Here is an 18,205-nt window from a genome sequence, read left to right as displayed (position 1 = left end):
CACATTTCAAAACAAATAAGATAAGGTTCCTGTCCAGAAGAATTCTGAGACAGACCCAAATGAAACCTGGGCATCTGTTCAGCTACAGGAGTGTATAGAGATGACAACATTGATGAGATCACCATAGGTTGGATTTTTTGGAAGAAGTGGGGTTTAAAGACAGATATGAAGTAGGAGATCTATGACTTTTTACTTCTGTGCTGTCTGAAGAAAATGCAATCAAGGTCTTCTGCCAAAAGAATCTCTCATTTAAGTAGGATTTAAAATAAAACACAAAGGAGCATTTTTGTTTAATAAATCTTTTTTAAAATTCCTATGATGCAGATATCTCATCTAGAATATATTTGCAAGAACAAGTCTGATACCATGAGGGAACTTCAACAGACCCAGGAAGACACTTTTAACAAAGTGGCTGAGCAGATGAAAGCACAGGAAAGCTGTTGGCAGAAACAGAAAAAGGAGTTGGAGCAGCAGTACTCTGGACTCCTTGGGGAAGTTCATGCAAGGGCACAGGTACTGTACTTGTTCCAGAAAGCTCTAAACGTCTAAATTTTTTCTTTAAATATTTAGTATATTATTTCAGTATTTCAAGTTCCAAACCAGTTTAAAGTTGCTTAGGAATTTGATATATATTTTTTTATATTAAGTATTCTTTTACTATTAACTTTTACTTACTTTAGGAAATGAATGACTTTCTGGTAAAACATTCCTGAAATGCATTGCTTAATTAGATCCTGCAGTTGGATTTCCCTTTTTTTTTTTTTTGTTTTTGGAAGAGGTTAAAGCTATACGGTGAAAAAATAGATTTCTTTGTTGAATTACATAGAGCCACAGTTGTTTTTTTCCAATATGATCCCCCCTCCCCCCACTTTCTGAGAGTTTGTAGAATAACAGTGATTTGAATTCACTGTGGAATGAAATTAAGTATATAAATTCTGAACCCAAGAGCAAATTAGTAGTAGCGGTAACAATGTTAAACAGTGTAATAGTCCCCTTTGTTTCAGACACTACAGTGAAACCAATAACTGTGACTTGAGTTATATTCAGTGTACTTGAAGTTTAGTGTTTTTATGAAAGGTTGTAGACTGCCAGCTCTGGAAACTCAAGTTCTCTCTGGGCAAATAAAAGCTACACATGCTGACCTGCCAGTGTGCCTCAACCCTCACCAGGATGGTCCACTTCATGTTGAGAAGATGGTTCTTTGCTCTTTTAGCTTTTTTTCTTCTGTATTGCGACTGAAGTGTTAGTTTCCCCCCCGCCCTTTTCTTTACCAACTTGGATGGGACTCAATTCAATTACTTATAGGTAGAGATCCCTATATCTCAGTGCCAATGCAGTCCCTGTCTCCCTGCTCTCAACTGTCCTGCTGATGTTGTATGATTGAAAGGAGACCTGATTAATTGAACTTTTCTTAGAGGGAGTTCAGCTTTCAAAAGTTTGGGAAATGCTGTGTTATGCCAAATTCAGGATGACCTCTTCAATTTATGAACAGGACCCTACCAAATTCATTGCAATGAAAAACGCGTCCCAGACCATAAAATCTGGTCTCCCCTGTGGAATCTGGTCTTTTGTGTGCTTTTACCCTGCGCTACACAGATTTCATGGGGAAGCCCAGGGTTTCTCAAATTGGGAGTCCTGACCCAAAGGGAGTTGCAGGAGGGTCACAAGGTTATTTTAGGGGGGGGTTGTGGTATTGCCACCCTTACTTCTACGCTGCCTTTAGAGATGGGTGGCTGGAGAGCAGCAGCTGTTGGCCAGGCACCCAGCTCTAAAGGCAGCGCCCCACCAGCAGCAGCACAGAAGTAAGGGTGGCAATACCATACCATGTTGCCATTACTTCTACACTGCTGCCTTCAGAGCTGGGTGGCCGGAGAGTGGCGGTTGCTGACTCAGGGCCCAGCTCTGCAGGCAGCAGCACAGAAGAAAGGGTGGCAATACCATACCATGTCATCCTTTCTTCTGTGCTGCTGCTGGCGGTGGCTCTGCCTTCAGAGCTGGGCTCCCAGCCAGCAGCCGCCGCTCCCCAGCTGCCCAGCTCTGAAGGCAGCGCCACCACCAGCAGCGCAGAAGTAAGGGTAGCAGTACCACAACCCCTTCACAATAACCTTCAAACCCCCTCCCCCCTGCCACTCCTTTTGTGGGTCAGGACCCCTACAATTACAACACTCTGAAATTTCAGGTTTAAATAGCTGAAATAATGAAATTTACTACTTTTAAAATCCTATGACTGTGAAATTGACCAAAATGGATTGTGAATTTGGTAGGGCCCTATTTATGAATGAGCAGGACAAGAGGTAAATGCAGGGTGTGAATTCTTGTTCCTGAGCACAGGGTGCCTGTTTTTCCTTCTACTCCATTCTGTGTAGTCACACCTGTCTGGAGTGGGTTTAAATCTCTATCATAGCAGAATGGTTGCTTATTTTACACACACTTTGCGCAGATATAAATGACTACAAGGTGCAAGGCAGCAGAGAACCAGGCCATGGTCTACACTCCTCAGGGTTTTCCATGATTGTATCCTTGGACATTGACAATGCGGGGTTGCTCTTAGCCCTGTTTTTGCACCATTGCTTTTGCATTTTTAGGGAAATTGGTGCTGGACCTGAATTTGACCCAACATGTTTGGGAATCAGGCCTTTTTAAATATGATTTTATATATATATTCTACTGTGTATTTCAGTGATGAATGCTAGACTCTTAACATTTTCTTTCGCATGGAGAAAAATGACTGTTTTGATTTATTTTTTCAAGTAAAGAAATAAACACTGTTAAGTAGTAATGGCACAAAATGAGAATACTGCTAACACCAGCAGAAAAATATTATAATATTTTACACTTGTATAGTGTCTTCCACCCCAGGATCTTAAAGTGCCTTACAAACATTAATGAATTAAGCCTTGCAAGACCGCTTTGAGATAGGAAATTATTATTAAGCTCATTTGATATTCACCCTGCTTCCTTCCAGACATTCACTGCTGAAGATTGTTTAAAAGTTTAAATAAGGGACTTACAAGCTGTGTTTAATTTTGCAGGCAGTCATCAGTATTAGTATATAACATTGCGAACTGTCTCTGCCCAGAGGTACACCTTGGAAATCTTTTGATGAGGTCATCAGATTAATTGACAGCTGTGGCTGTATAGCAACATGAGTAATGCTACTTTGAGACGTTTGGATGGTTAGTATTGCATTGGTGCAGGAAGCCTTCCAAAGTGCAATGTAAAATTTCAATAACTGGCTTTTTAAAATATAACAGTGCAATTTGGAAGATTCGTGCCAGTATTATAATGAACACCTGGCAGTGCTGCTGTCCTCATCCTGTAGCATTCTGGGCCCCTGATCCCAATTGGGGTCTTTGGATGCCGCTAGATAATACTCTACAACTGTTGCTCTCAGTTAATTAGATGACGTAAGCAGAAAGCAGGTTAGGGTTGCCAACTTTCTACTCACACAAAACTGAAAACCCTTGTCTTGCCTCCTGCTCCACCCCTCATCCAAAGCCCCGCCCCTTCTCCGAGGCCCCAGCCGTGCTCACTCCATCCCCTCTCCCTCTGGTGCTCGCTTTCCCCACCCTCACTTACTTGCTCATTTTCACTGGGCTGGGGCAGGGGGTTGGAGTGCGGGAGGGGGTGAGGGCTCTGGGGTGGGGCCAGGGATGAGGGGTTTGGGGTGCAGGAGGGTGATCTGGGCTGGGAGGTGGAGCCGAGGGGTTCGGAGTATGGTAGGGGGCTCCAGGCTGAGGCAGGGGGTTGCGGTGTGGGAAGGGGTATGGGCTCTGGGCTGGGGATACGGGTTCTGGGGTGGGGCCAGAAATTAGGAGTTCAGGTTGTAGGAGGGGGCTCCAGGTTGGGGAAGGGGGTTGGGTACAGGAGAGGGTGAGGGTTCTGGCTGGGGGGTGCAGGGGCCAGCGATGAGGGGCTTGGGGTATAGGAGGGTGCTCTGGGCTGGGACCGAGGGGTTCAGAGGGTGGGAGGGGGATTGGGGGTTGGGGCGCAGGAGGGGGTCAGGGGTGCAGGCTCCGGGTGATGCTTACCTCAAGCAGCTCCCAGAAGCAGCAGCATGTGCCCCCTGCGCCTCCTATGCAGAGGCGTGGACAGGCGGCTCTACACGCTGCCCCATCACAGGCGTCACCCCCGCAGCTCTCATTGGCCATGGTTCCTGGCCAATGGGAGCTGTGGGGGTGACGCCTGTGATGGGGCAGCGTGTAGAGCCCCCTGGTTGCCCCTAGGTGTAGGAGCTGGAGCAGGGACATGCCACTGCTTCCGGGAGCCACACAGAGCCACAACAGGCAGCCTTAGCCCTGCTGTGCCGTGGACCAGATTTTTAACTGGACCCACCAGGGTCCCTTTTCAACCAGGCGTTCCAATAAAAAAACGGACACCTGGCAACCCTAAAGAAGGGTCAGTGTTCTTCTGTGGAGCAGAACCTCTCAAAGTGGCCTTGTGACAGAGTTTTAGTAAATAGGGATGGCTGTAGATGTGTTAGAGGATTCCTGAGGCTCCTCATTGGCAGCTGGACTTAAAATGAATGTAACTTCCAGTGCTTTTGTGGGCAGAGTAAGGTCCTCCATTTTGATGTTCATAGGGTCACCTCTGACCTTGAACAGGGTCTGCCAATAAATTCCTTCAATCTAAAATTAAAATATAAATTTGGAAATGTCTGTTTTGAGAAACCTAATGAATATGTGGAATGTACTCCCTTGTCTCAGACATGTCATTTCCAGAATGTGTGCAGACTTGTAGAAAATATTCTGTGATTTCCTAATATCCATTACAGTGAGTAATTAACTGTTTTTGCTTTTTTTTTTTTGTTTTTTTCACCATTTTATGGGCTTCACTAAAACTAATATATGTTATGGATTTAGATGCATTGATATCCACGAATATATTGGAATAGAAACAAAAACCTAAAGCTATTAACAAAAAGAGGAATGTTAATTTCAGCTCTTTTAGAAATATAACAAGGTTTGCAAAATAGGAAAGGAAAAAAATCCTCTAGAGAGAGAAAATATTTCCTTGTTGATTTGGCATGTTTTATTAAGAAGCATGATTTTTACAGAAGAAGCAGGACTTCGCTATATTGCAATTGTATCAAAAGTCACTTATGTAAGATATAAAAATAAAATAGTTTGAAATACAGTGAAACCTTTTGAAGTCCAAGTGTCATTAAGTCTCTAGTTTGCAATCTGTCTTCTTGCCAACATAAAGGATAAGGACCCAGCAAGAAATAGGATAAAATAGCGTTCTACTCTCCAGGGGAGTGTCTAATTTTTGTTAATGAACTTGAAGTTCAGAGTTCTTTAACCCAGTAAGGCATCCCTCAAAGCTCATACGCTCCAGGAAGTCAGCCCGCCGCTCTTAAAGGAGCTAAACCTGCTATTTCTCTCAAAAAAATGTACTTTTAAGTTTCTAAGAAGATGTTAGAAACAATGTGGAGTAAGAGAAAAACAATTAAAAATCATTGTAAAAGTGAAAACAGATGTAGCTTCATTTTTAAACCTGTGTTTATGGTTAAAGAATAAATTATATATTTCTACAATATATTTGAAAGGTTTAAGGTTTTGTTCATTTTCTCATCTTGAAAATTTTTAAAAATAAGCATTAAACAGAGTACACGATGCCAGTGCTGGTATTTCATAGACCTATAGGGATTGCACTTTAAATGTGCTTACTTAAATGCTGGCCTGTCAGCTCTGAGGGTTAGGAACCATAAATTGATTTCCAAATCCAAATTACCTTTTTAGTGCCTTCCCGACACACTATCAGATAGTATTTGGTTCTTGCAGAACAAGCCCTGTAAATAATGCAGTAGTCCCAAAAGACTTTGTAGATGAAAAAAACTTCCTTTTAAAGTAGAATATTGATGCAATAAATCCTGTAAATTAAATTATGAAATTAATCCACTTAATGCATTTCTACATAGTAGAAATACTAAAATAAGTGTTTCTTTTAATTTAACTTGTCTTTTACTTTGAAGAGCAACATAGTTGTTCTTTCTAAAAATTGGACCTGGTGTTGCTTGCAGATAAGCTGATTGAGGATACTATGCTATCTTCTATCACAATAACGAGAATTAAAAATTGGAGTCCGTATTCTTGTTGGAGAAGCATGGTAAATCATTGCTAGAACACTGTTGTGTTCATAGTTACTGAATGATTGTCCTCCAAAGATAGAGAAAAGTTAAATTAATTCTGTTGACATACCTGAAGATGATGATTTCTATTATGATTCTTTTATTTAAATCACTGCCATATTTGATCTGAACAGAAGAGAAATAAATGGAATAAATAAGCCTTTTCTTTTAGCTTTAGTTAGTGGAGAGTTCAGTAGATATTTCTCTATTTTAAAAATTATGCTCTAGTTTAAATCCACTTTTGTCTTTACAGAAATATCAAGAAATTGCAGAAAAAGCCAAGGAAAGATGTTCTGTCATTGAAAAAGCACGAGAGCAGTTGGTCCATGAAAATTCACAATTGAAAAGTATATTAATGCAGACACAAAAGGAACATACATCTCTGCTGGCTGCCTGTGCACTAATGGGTGGTGCCTTATATCCTCTATACAGCCGATTATGTGCCTTGTCTACACAAAGAGACTTTCTCCAGGATCAGGTCCACACCTATGAAGTACTCAAACAGGAAATTAGGACTCTGGTCTGTGCTTTGTCTGATGTAGAGGAAAAGAGGCAAGATGAAGTGAAGATAAAGAAAAAGCATTTCAAAGGCATGATACATGTATTCCGGAAAGGTGTTATTGCAGTTCTGGCAGCACACAGACTTCAAACTTTGGGACAGTCAAGTAGCTCTCTTTTCTCCTGGGTAGATGGTTTCAAAGAAGGCATAGGAATCCTAGTTTGCATAGGAGAGGCCAAGGGGAAACACAATCTATCAAGTAAGATAATTGATTTGTTCTTTTATAATGTTATATCAGATTTCACTATTGGTGCTTAACTTATTATTTATTATTTGTTTATTTAATAATAATGTGTAAAGACAAATATAGTGCTGACTTGACTTGAAAAAATATGTTTTTGCACATATTGAATGTGAGGCTCCCCCAAATACAAATATTTTCTATCTGTTTATTGAATAGTGAAAAATAAGGTGGTGCTGTGTGTGTGTGTGTGTGTGTGTGTGTGTATATAATATCATCAGATATTTGTGATAGATTTATATTACCTTTCCAGAAAAAGAGGTTGCAAACATTTCAGTATTATGCTACCTGGTTCACTGCCCTTTGAAGTCTCCAAACAAATGGAGATCCAGAGAAAAGGTCCTGATTAAAAAGCCAAAGTGCTAATCTACGTTATGTGTATTTCATATTAAAAATAAAATATTAGTATGGGATTATTAAATCTTCATTTGCAGAGTATAGTGACTGTAAAAACATTTGTAACATTTATAGTAACTGTAAAAACGTTGTACGTTTACTGTAGTATGAAGGTAAACAAAAACACATTTACTCATTTTATGGTTTCTCTGAGTAAGAGGAAGTGATAAACAAAAGAACAAATAATTATTTTCCCATTTAACAGCTGAAGGTAGCATAGTGCATGTGAACACCATCTAAAATTTCTTGAAAGAAAAGTAGAATCCTGACATGAATTTTGTGTAAACTTTATTTTGATCCATTTCTTAAACAACTGAAGATTGTAGTGTACCGTATAGCTCATCCAATGTTACTTTTTATTACATTTTGTTTCACAGAACACCAAAAGGAACAAATCCATTGTCTTCAAGCACTCAACTGGTTTACTAGTTCTGACCTTCTTGCCGCAATAATCAGTTCGGTGGCTGAATTACAGGAAGTTGTTAGCAAAACAGGTAATTGTTAAATATATTGTTGTAGTATATAAAAGGTGGTATGAGAATATAAAAAGTGGTATGTTATGTGATTTCCTATTTGAGGGTTTTATATCTTCAAATGTCTTCTCTCCTGGCTCAAATTTCTGGAGGTGGAAAGTTGTTTGGGGAGTCTAATTTTCTTCATCTTTATCGGTAGTTGTACTTGTGTTTTTTGTTTTGGATACTTTTGCATATACATATCCACACCACACACACATGCTCACATGTAGTAGGTAGTACGTAAATCGCTGCCCGACATATCTTTACCTGATTTCCAACATGGGTTGCAAAATATATTCTTTTGTTCTTTCCCTCCATGTTCTTACAATTTTCCTACATCTCTCTCTATTTAGTGGTTTTCTTATTTAGTGATGTATAGATCATCATCTTTATTGTTGTTTATTGTAACTCTCCTAAGGTCCCAATCAGGATTAGGGCCCTTTTATGCTGTATAAACAGCATCTGTAACTACTAGCATGACAGATTGCATTGACTTCTAGAGAGTGGTAAACAAATATTTGATTCCCTAAAACCTGTTGCATCTGACCATAAAGGGAAATTAAAGCTTAGCCATTTTAATGAACCATATCTGGATAGTGATTGCCTCCGTCTTCCAATTCAAGATTCATAAAACTTTCGTTTAACTTCTCTGTAAATCTAGCCCAGCCCTATTCAGATTAGGACTACCTAGTAGTTTTGAAATTCTTGCTGTAACATTAAAGAGAACCACTTTTTCTAATATTAGTGAGGTACCAGTGCATGAGACTCACAAGCAGTAGCTTGCTGCTTTGGGAGATGCTCTCAACTGTACTAAATATTTCTTAATTAAAAATGATTGTAAGACAACTCTTTAAATCTCTTTAATTGTAGAATGGTCAAAAGCAGCCAATGTTTACTACTGGCCTATTCAGAGAAACTAATCTTGTGTATAGAAAGCCAGTAATTTCTGAGTTCAATCCCACCTCTTCTACTGACTCAGAGTGTGGCTTTGGGCAAGTTACTTCACCTTCCTACCTGTGCCTCATCTATCTGTGTACATGGGAATAATAACATTTCACAGCCTCATAAGAGGGTTCTGAAAATTAATTTGATTGTATGTAAACTACTTTTAAGAAGTTTTAGATCTAGCCTGATAGTCTGGGAGCAAATCTCACTACGTGGACAGCTAGCTATAGAAAGGTCATTTGAATTGTAAAAATCTACAGAATCATAATTTCAATGGTGTTCACCCTCTGTGGTGTGGCAAGAGGGGACTTTCTTCCTACCCAGCCCCAGGTCTTCTGGTTGGTGGACATTTTGATGATACATCATTGGAAATGAGTCAAGTTAGGTATTATCCAAAAGCCCCGTCTCCCATGACCAAAATGGTACCAAACATGACAAACTTGAAACAATTATGAAGAGAAATGAGAAAATGTTTAAAAATCAGGTTTTTTTTTTAAATTATACTTGAACACAGAGATGCATTGCTTACATTAAAAAAAAGACATTGATCTTTGGTAATCCTAGGTAAGTTACCATTGACATATAGGACTGAAAACATTTATTCATCAAAGTCATCATAACTGTTGTCTCTATCTAGGGCACCAAACCACAGCTAGACATATTGTCACACTGATCCTCATCGGCGCTCCAGGAGCACATCTTCGTACAAGGCAGGTTACTGGCCAAATATTTTCAGGGTGATGAGCATCTGGTCTTTGCACAAAAAACATTTGATTGGCTAAAGGATTGATTTGGGAGCTCATGGTATTTCACACAACTGGTGTGATTGGTCCATCCTCCCAGACCCATCCATGCTCAACAGGGGAAGGTAGGCTTGAATGTGCTCAATCATTCCTGAGCCATTCCATTGCTTGACAGTTTTCTCTCTTGATAGCAGGTATAAATGCCCCCCTTGTTGGTGGTAATTTTTTCTGTCTGCTTCTTGGAAAATATCCACCAGCATGCCTCTGCAAGTATCTTAATGTTGTCTTCTAATGATGAACTCTCCATATGAATGTCTCCAATGCATTTGTGACCTCATCAGTGACTATCTCAGCCATTCCAAGCACCTTCAGAGTGAGGAAATAGTCTTTAGAAGCTGAATCAAATGCCTTCCAGTAAGATAATTTGGCCTTTTCAGACAACATTCCAGCAGTGTCACATTCTGAACAGGGGTGCTGGAACAGTTTGTATAGTGGGAGTGCTGAGAGCCATTGAACCAAACTGTAAACCCTGTATATAATGGAAACCACTTCAAGCCAGGGGGTGCTCCCGCACCCCTAGCATCTCTAGTTCCAGCACCTATGATCCTGAAAGGGCATGGATTCCTAGTAGCTTTTAATGGTCCGAGTGATAGGAATACATCTCTGAAGGATATACAAGTCATTCTGGCAGCAGGCACAAAAACAGAATCTTGCAGAAGTCTTGGGTAGCATCACACAGAGAACACTAGAACCTCTGTGTTTTGTGCAAAAATCTGGAGTTTAATAGACCCTCTCTCTCTGTAGCATTGATGGCATGTAAAATAATTTTAGTGTCAGTCTCCTCTTGGAAACGACTAAGAAACTCCACTGAACAGTGTGAGGCAGCAGCTTTATTAAGCCATGTGACAATGAAATTCTTTAGAGTTGTTCATATGCTGGAGCATTTTTCCTGCAAGGTATATGGTTAACTCATCCTTCGTGTGAGTATGAGACATTGTGACATTGGAGATGTTTGTGATTTTGTATTGGACAGGTGCAATACCATGGAGTCTCTTCTTCTGGTAATATTTTAATTGATTTCTGTGCATACATGTCAAATACAAGGTGGACTTCATCATAGGTCCAGTATTTATTTTCTCTGTAGCCTCATAATGAAGCGTACAACCAAGTGATAGTTTTTGGTTTGTTGAGAGCTTTTACATCAGACATACAATCTGTGAATGCTATGTTGAAAGGCCTCTGCTGGTATAAGAACCAGTCACATTGTCAGTCGGCGCTGGCTTAGAAGACCACGCAAGATGTGCATAAGTTAGCTTTTCGCCTGACACATAATTGTTCCGTTGCATTCAAACATCAGTCATAGTACTATGGAGAAGGTGTACTTATTCAAAGTCTCACTTAGATTAATATCACGCTGAGAGCTGGACACAACTAAGAGACAAGCAAACAATGACCTGTCTGTGCTTAGCTCTGTAATACACCCTGCCACCTTTGCTCTGACTTTTTTCTTTGCATTCAAGCATAGCTTTAGTCTGTTTTTCTTGATTGAAGCCCATAGATTGATGGACCCTTGGATAATTCTTTGGGTTCTGAAGGCTTCATACAAGTCATGACCCAAAGTATCCATTCGACTGACATCTTTAGCTATCTAATCACTGAAGACTGCTTTCATCATGATATTAATGAGCTCCAGTCTGTCATGTGCACATTGGTTGCCAGTGCAAGTAAGCTTAACCTTCAGATGGGGCATGTTACTTCTTGGGAAATCATCCTAACACTGCTTATTGTTTTGTTTGAAATTCAGTGGAGTTCTGGGGTTGTCAGGAAAACAGAGAGAGCATTTGGATGCTGTGTTATGCCCACCAACCCCCCAGTGAATTTCATTGCTCTGTTTTTGTGTTCCAGGGGTTTGTCTGAACCAAGTGCACAGAATTTCCATTTCAAAATTCCTCCCATGTGTCAAAGTCAGGCACCTCCTTTTCTACACCTCCTATTCCAGCGAGGTACTAGGCAATCATTGCAGAATAGCTGGTTAAATCTAAAGCAAAAGTGCTACAAGGTGAAAATTCCAGTTAGCAGTCCATCCTGGCAGATTGAATAAAGTGCAGCAAAGACTTTTCCACGGAGCTGGCACTTGCCCTGGCATTTTTAACTTTTTCCTGGTGCCTGATGTACTTCTTTTCCAACCTTGCCAAATTCAGCTTATGAGTGCACTGCTTATAGCAGTTACAGGCTAGTAAGAATGGTCAGACACATAAATGAACACGATATGTTGGGGAAGTTTCAATACAGCTTTTGTAAAGGAAATCATGCCTCCCCAATCTATTAGAATTCTTTGATGGTGTCAACAAGCATGTGGACAAGAGTGATCCAGTTGATATAGTGTACATGGCCTTTCAGAAAGCCTTTGACTATGTCTTACACCAAAGGCTCTTAATCAAAGTAAGTATCCCAATCCTGGGATAAGAAGGAAGGTCTTCTCATGGATCAGTAACTGGTTAAAAGACAGGAAACAAATAGGAAAAACGGGTCCATTTTCACAATGGAAAATGGTAAATAGTGGTGTCCCCCAAGGATCTGTACTGGGGCCAGTGCTGTTGCACTATTCATAAATAATCTGGGATAAACAGTGAGGTGGCAAAGTTTGCAGATGACACAAAATTATTTGAGATAGTTAAGTCAAAGCTAACTGCAAAGAGTTACAAAGGGATCTCACAAAACTGGGTGACTGGGCAACAAAATGGCAGATGAAATTCAATGTTGATAAATGCAAAATAATGCACTTTGTAAAACATAATCCCAACTGTACATACAAAATGATTGGGTCTAAATTAGCTGTTGCAATTTATGAAAGAGATATTGGAGTCATTGTGGATAGTTCTCTGAAAGCATCTGCTCAGTGTACAGCAGCAGTCAAAAAGCTAACAGAATATTAGGAACCGCTAGGAAAGGGATAAATAATAAGACAGAACATATCATAATGCTACTATATAAATCCATGGGAAGCCTATACCTTGAATACTGTGTACAGTTTGGGTCACCTCATCCCCCAAAAAAACAAAAAAGATGCATTAGAATTGGAAAAAGTACAGAGAAGGGCAGCATAAATGATTTAGGGGGGTTGGAACAGCTTCCATATGAGGAGAGATTAAAAAAACTGGGACTGTTCACCTTAGAAAGAAGACAACTAATGAGAAATATAATAGAGTACAATAAAATCGTGAATGGTGTGGCGAAAGTGAATAAGGAAGGAATTTACACCTCTCATAACACAAGAACCAGAGATCACCCAATGAAATTAATAGGCAGCAGGCTGAAAACTAATGTAAGAAAGTACTTTTTTATTGCAAGGGGATGTTGTGAAGGCCAAAAATATAACTGGGTTCAAAAGAGAATTAGGTAAGTTCATGGAGGATAGGTCCATCAATGGCTGCTAGCCACCTAGTCAGAGATGCTCTGGGTGTCCCTAAACTCTGACTGCCAGAAGCTGGGACTGGATAACAAGGAATGGATCATTGGATAGTTGCTCTGTTCTGTTCATTCCTTCTGCAGCATTTGGCACTGGCCACTGTCAGAAGACAAGATACTGAGCTAGGTGGCATTGGTCTGACCCAGTATGGCCATTCTTATGCTAGCATGTAACATGTCACTGAGCATTGTGTTTAACCAGGTTCTTTGTGGTGGTATTCTCCAAAGATTCAGCTGCTAGTTGGAACTTTTCATCTTGCAATTTTTGCCTAAACATTATCAAGACTAAAGTAAAAAACAAAGATTTTGTAATAAATTACTTTGGGACTATGTTATGTAATGCATGTTATGTAACTATGTGCATACTGTTTGCAGATGAAGTCCATTAATTTCTGGCAGGATGCTGACATCTTAAACAGTGCCTCATTGCAACTCTTTTGGCATAATAAAGCTGGTAATCAATACCACTGAACCACTTATGTTTTGCTAATGATGGTAAAGTCAACTTGAAGCACTCTTTCCATAGTATTCTGTAACATTAAAAAAAACGGTATCATGTACTGAGTATTAACTGATAACACAGTACTGTCACAATTTAACTTTGTGAGAGCTCTGTTTGACATGTCTGTGTTAAAGTATAATGTAAAAATTATGTTTAAACATTTTCTTGAATATATATCTACATAATTGTTCTAGGTTTGTCATGTTTGATACCATTGGGTTTGTGGGAGAAAGGGCTTTCGAATGATACCTAATGACATTGTGTTATCAAAATTTCCACCAGCTGCAAGACTTGGAGCCAGGAGAGCAGCAAGTCCCCATTGCCGTGCCACAGCAGGTGATCCCATCAAAATTACAATTTTGTAGGGTTTTACAAATCAAATGACACCTCCCTTCCCTTACTATCATTAACTTGCCCATGGAATTACACATGGTCCCAGATTATGATTTGATTCATTGCTAGCCAGAGAGACAGTGAAAGCTTTTCCTTGCGAGTTTGGAATATCCAAAACATCCAGATTTAGAGTGCCGGTTTGTGTACTCATATGTTGGTGAAAAACATCAAATAAGGTATCCAGTCAACATTTCAAGACTTCAGGTAGTTGTTCCTTAACGAACATGGGAAATCTTTTGTTTCATTATCCATTTCCCCTCTGTTGGAAAACTTGATTATTCCCAACATACTGAAAACTCTTTAACTGCTCTTATGTCTGAAATGTTCAGAGCACACCCTGAATGAACACCTAATTCTTCCTGAATGCTCGAACCAATTCTGATTTGAAAGGCTACATTTCCAAATGAGCTATGCTCCTAAGCCATTCTCTGGCCACTACACTGTTCCACCAGTGCCAAGTGGTCCTAAACCAGTCACATCCAACCTTGGAGGGTCTCTCTTGAATGGTGGAATCTCAGGAAGAATAGAGATACTGTGGTGGCTCTTACCTACCTCCCTGCCATCAGAGAACAGAGGTCTTGGTCAGAGTGTCCGTACATCCTGTAGAGCACTGACTGTTATAATAGCAGCCTTCAGGCTGCTTCAAATTTGTGTCAGGCACTGGGCTGCTGCAGAACACAGCCAAGAATAGGAGGAATACAAAGGCCACTCCCACTTCTGAGTTGTGCCCAGTGCCTTCCAACCACAGCTGAGGACCTTGGGTCCCATGGTGCTGTGCCCAGCTGTGCTTTGCAAACAATGAGCTGATAGTTCTTAATCACCAGTGGCTTTAATATTTGTGTTTGGCATGGGAACGTAGGAATTGCTATAGCAAGTCTGGCCCAGGGGTCTGTGTAATCCAGTGTCATGTCTTTGAAAGTGGACAGCACCAGTTGCTTCTGGAGGAAGGTACAGAAATCCCTGTAATGAACAATTTTGAAATAACCTGTCATCGAGGGAAGTTTCTTACTTACCCTGGAAAGTTAGTATTTTGCTAATGACCTAAAGTATGATGGTTTCTGTATCCCTTATATTTTAACATTTTTAGTGTACTCTGTATGTTTTAATCTTTTTTTAATCCTGGGAAACTCTTGACTTCACTGATAGTTTGTGGCATGGAGTTACACAAATTAATTGTTTTGTATATGCAAGGAAGCATTAGACTCTTTGCAACATTCTTATGCTCCTTCATTGCTCTTTGCTCCCTGGTAGTCCTATAGTCACAAATATTCTCTGACAGAAATTAAATATATCAGAAGTGAAGAAGTAGGACTACAAGAACATAAAGGAAATTGAGGAGTAGAGACGTGATATACTCAAGATCAAACAGCAAATGGGCTCCAGAGAGCCAAGAACAGAACCAAGTCTCCTCACTTCCAGTTCTAGGCCCCGTCCACCAGATCATCCTGATAGCCAGTAATTCAAATTCACATCCCAACACTGCCAATTCAAGCCTTTTGGATTGCACTGTATGTCAAAATGCATAGGAGCCGTTTACAGAGGAGTGCATGTATTCCTGTATCTGGACAATTGGCTGATCAATGACAGCACTTTAAAAAGGATTTCAAAGATAAGTCATATTAGCATTGAGGTGCTGAAATCACTAACTTTCTTATACTACTCAAATCCCTGGAATATATAGGAGTCCTGCTAGCCGTTGTTTAGATGAAATCCTTTTAGTTTAAGAGTCAGACACTGTAGAATTCATGGGCAGAATAAAAGAGGCACGAGAAGGCCTCAGCAAAGAACCATGTGGAAATATTTGGTCTCATGGTCACAACAGCTTTTCTGATTCCCATCGCATGTGTCTACTTAATTTGCCCTCAGAGTATCCTGACATCTAGCTGCTCATGTGTGACTCAGACTTTTGATCTTATCTAAGTGAAAGAAACCCTTCAAGAAACTTTGGCTTGGTAAAAATAGTAAATAAATTAAAATCAGAGGCAACATTTCAAAAGCACCTAAATGATGCAGCTTAAGAGCCTAACTCTCATTTTGAGAAGAGAACATAGGCCTCTATGAGCCTAATTCTCATTGACAGTCAAAGGGATTTATGCTCCTAAATGCTTAAGACTCTTAAGTCACTTAGGAACTTTTGAAACTTTGAATCTAGGTGGTCAACCTATTTATAGCAGCGGCTCATTTGATATCTTTCTGCACTTCTGGGTTTCCTCTTCCAAATACACTTCAGGGTACACTGCAAAGGGGAAAATCACAGAAGTATTCAAAACTTCATTGAAGCAGCCAAATGTACACAGGAGAAATGTGCAGGGTCTCTTTAAGAAACTTGTAAGTATGGACAAGTCAAAAAGACGGTAACATTGGGAATTGCAGTCATTTGGGAGGGATTGAGGTAAAGGAAAGGGACTGAATCCAAAGCTTTCAAGCAACACTGAGATTTTTTTGGTGGTGTGCTTTTTAGTTTGTTTTTGCTTTGTTTTTGTGTGTGTGTGGGGAAAGGAAGGCAAATTGATGTGTGCTTTTGTTTTATTTTTAATTTGAATTTTGGAGTTTTTCCTTTATAAACATTTCTCTATAAAACCTGTTTTCAAAATAGATTTGTCCTTACCCATGTAGTCTTAACACTATAGGGTTGGAATGGTTTATCTTTAGATTTACTTAAAAAGTAAAGTGCATTTTCTCTTTTGTTTTTTTTAATACAAATTGTACTTCATTAGCACTCAGAGGAACCAAGCAACAAATACAGATATTGTCTGCTGTAACATAAACTGAATTTCTGAAGCTTAATATGAATATTTTAGTTCCTCTATTTAATCAGTTTATTCTTTACCTTCATTCTGTTTCACTCAAAACAAAACAGAATTCTCCCTCCACCTGTCACGAGAGGAAGGTTTGTCACTTTTCATTGCCTTTTGCTTCATTTGTTTAATAAAGAATTGATTGCTCTTTGTACTGTAACTTTATTTGTGTAAGCCATTTCTTACATGCTCATCACAACATAAAATATTTATTGCTTTTACTGTAATTCCCTGATAGTCTGTGGCCATGTACTTAAAGTGTATATGTTCTTTTCCCACTTGTTATAGATATAGAAGAATACAGTACCTTATGGAATCACACTATATTCTCATTTCGCCTTGCAAAGCAGTCAGTAAATCACACCAAAACATTTCTGTGTTTTAGTCAAAACCATTATTCATTAAAAATTAACTAGAAGCGATTTGTGATGGGTTGGACTCCTTGGGAAGCCACCTGATGTGCTCAGGTACCACTGAGTCTACCTGTTCTGCTAACATGGGCCCCCTTTAACCTGTTTTGCTGAGCCAGGCTCTTAAAACCTCCTCTAACAAACACACAGGCAGGGCCTCACCCAGCTGCGGATCAGCTCTGGGAAGACTCCGCTTCAGGGATTTGCTCCAGCACTCAGATGTCCACCTTCCTTGGAGTACAGCCCCAAAGATATATTATGAAATTTGCCCCCTCCCTCAATGTGGAGAGAGGTGTACACACTTCTTACGTCCCTGCCCCAACTCCAGTTAGAAATTACAGAAACTGGGTTTAATAATAAACAAAACAATTTTTTTTAACTATAAAAAGCAGATTTTAAGGGGTAAAAGGGGTAACAAACAGAAAAAAGCAGATTACTAAGCAAATGAAATCAAACACTCAAATTAAGCTAGTTTCACTAAAAAAATTGGTTACAAATAGTATTTCTCACCCTAGATATTGTTGCAGGCAGTTTGCAAAGTTTCTGTGGTTCAGAGTTCCAGTTATATTCCTTTTCAGACTAGACCCCTGTTTCAGTCTGGACTCCCCCCATGCCTTCTTTTTTTGCAGTCTTTCTTCTTGGGCAGACAGTCCAGGGAGAGGAGGAGTCCTGTTTACCTTCCTTCCCACCCTTAAATAGGATTTGCATAAGGTGGGAATCCTTTGTTTCCCAAACTTGGCCCTCCTTCCCTTGCATTGGAAAGTTACAAGAAGTCCCAGGTAATGTTTTAGTATCAGGTGACAAGACCACCTGACTCTCTAGGATCACAGCGTCCATGAGTCAGTGGCAGTATGGAGAGTCCACAGGAAGGCCAAGCTTTTCACAGTCTATCGACCTCGCTGATGGGCCATCCGCCCTGTCTGGCTTTTCCATTTTTGTACCTGAAGCGTTAGCAGTGGGCGTCACCCAAAGTAGCATAGTTGAAATACAGATACATAGTCAATATTCCTAACTTCAGATATAGAAATGATACCGGCATACAAATTGGATACTGACATTCAGTAAACCATAACCTTTCCAATGATCTCTCACATGAGCCATCTTG

The 18,205-nt window shown here is 39.9% G+C and overlaps 1 protein-coding gene across 5 annotated transcripts in view; it reads left to right on the top strand.

The window, feature by feature from the left end:
* Positions 1 to 18,205, top strand: part of CCDC171 (coiled-coil domain containing 171) — a 260,589-nt gene that overhangs the window by 95,062 nt on the left and 147,322 nt on the right. For all 5 annotated transcript variants that reach the window (XM_034774120.1, XM_034774118.1, XM_034774119.1 and 2 more), the window contains 3 exons: positions 325 to 513; positions 6,384 to 6,888; positions 7,704 to 7,820. In XM_034774120.1, the coding sequence (XP_034630011.1) occupies positions 325 to 513; positions 6,384 to 6,888; positions 7,704 to 7,820 (811 nt within the window). The remainder of the gene's footprint in view (positions 1 to 324; positions 514 to 6,383; positions 6,889 to 7,703; positions 7,821 to 18,205) is intronic.

The sequence above is a fragment of the Trachemys scripta genome, chromosome 6 (genome assembly GCF_013100865.1).
Source record: "Trachemys scripta elegans isolate TJP31775 chromosome 6, CAS_Tse_1.0, whole genome shotgun sequence".
NCBI lineage: Eukaryota > Metazoa > Chordata > Testudines > Emydidae > Trachemys > Trachemys scripta.
Note: the sequence above shows the minus strand (reverse complement) of the source record. Positions and strands in the feature narration are given on the sequence as shown.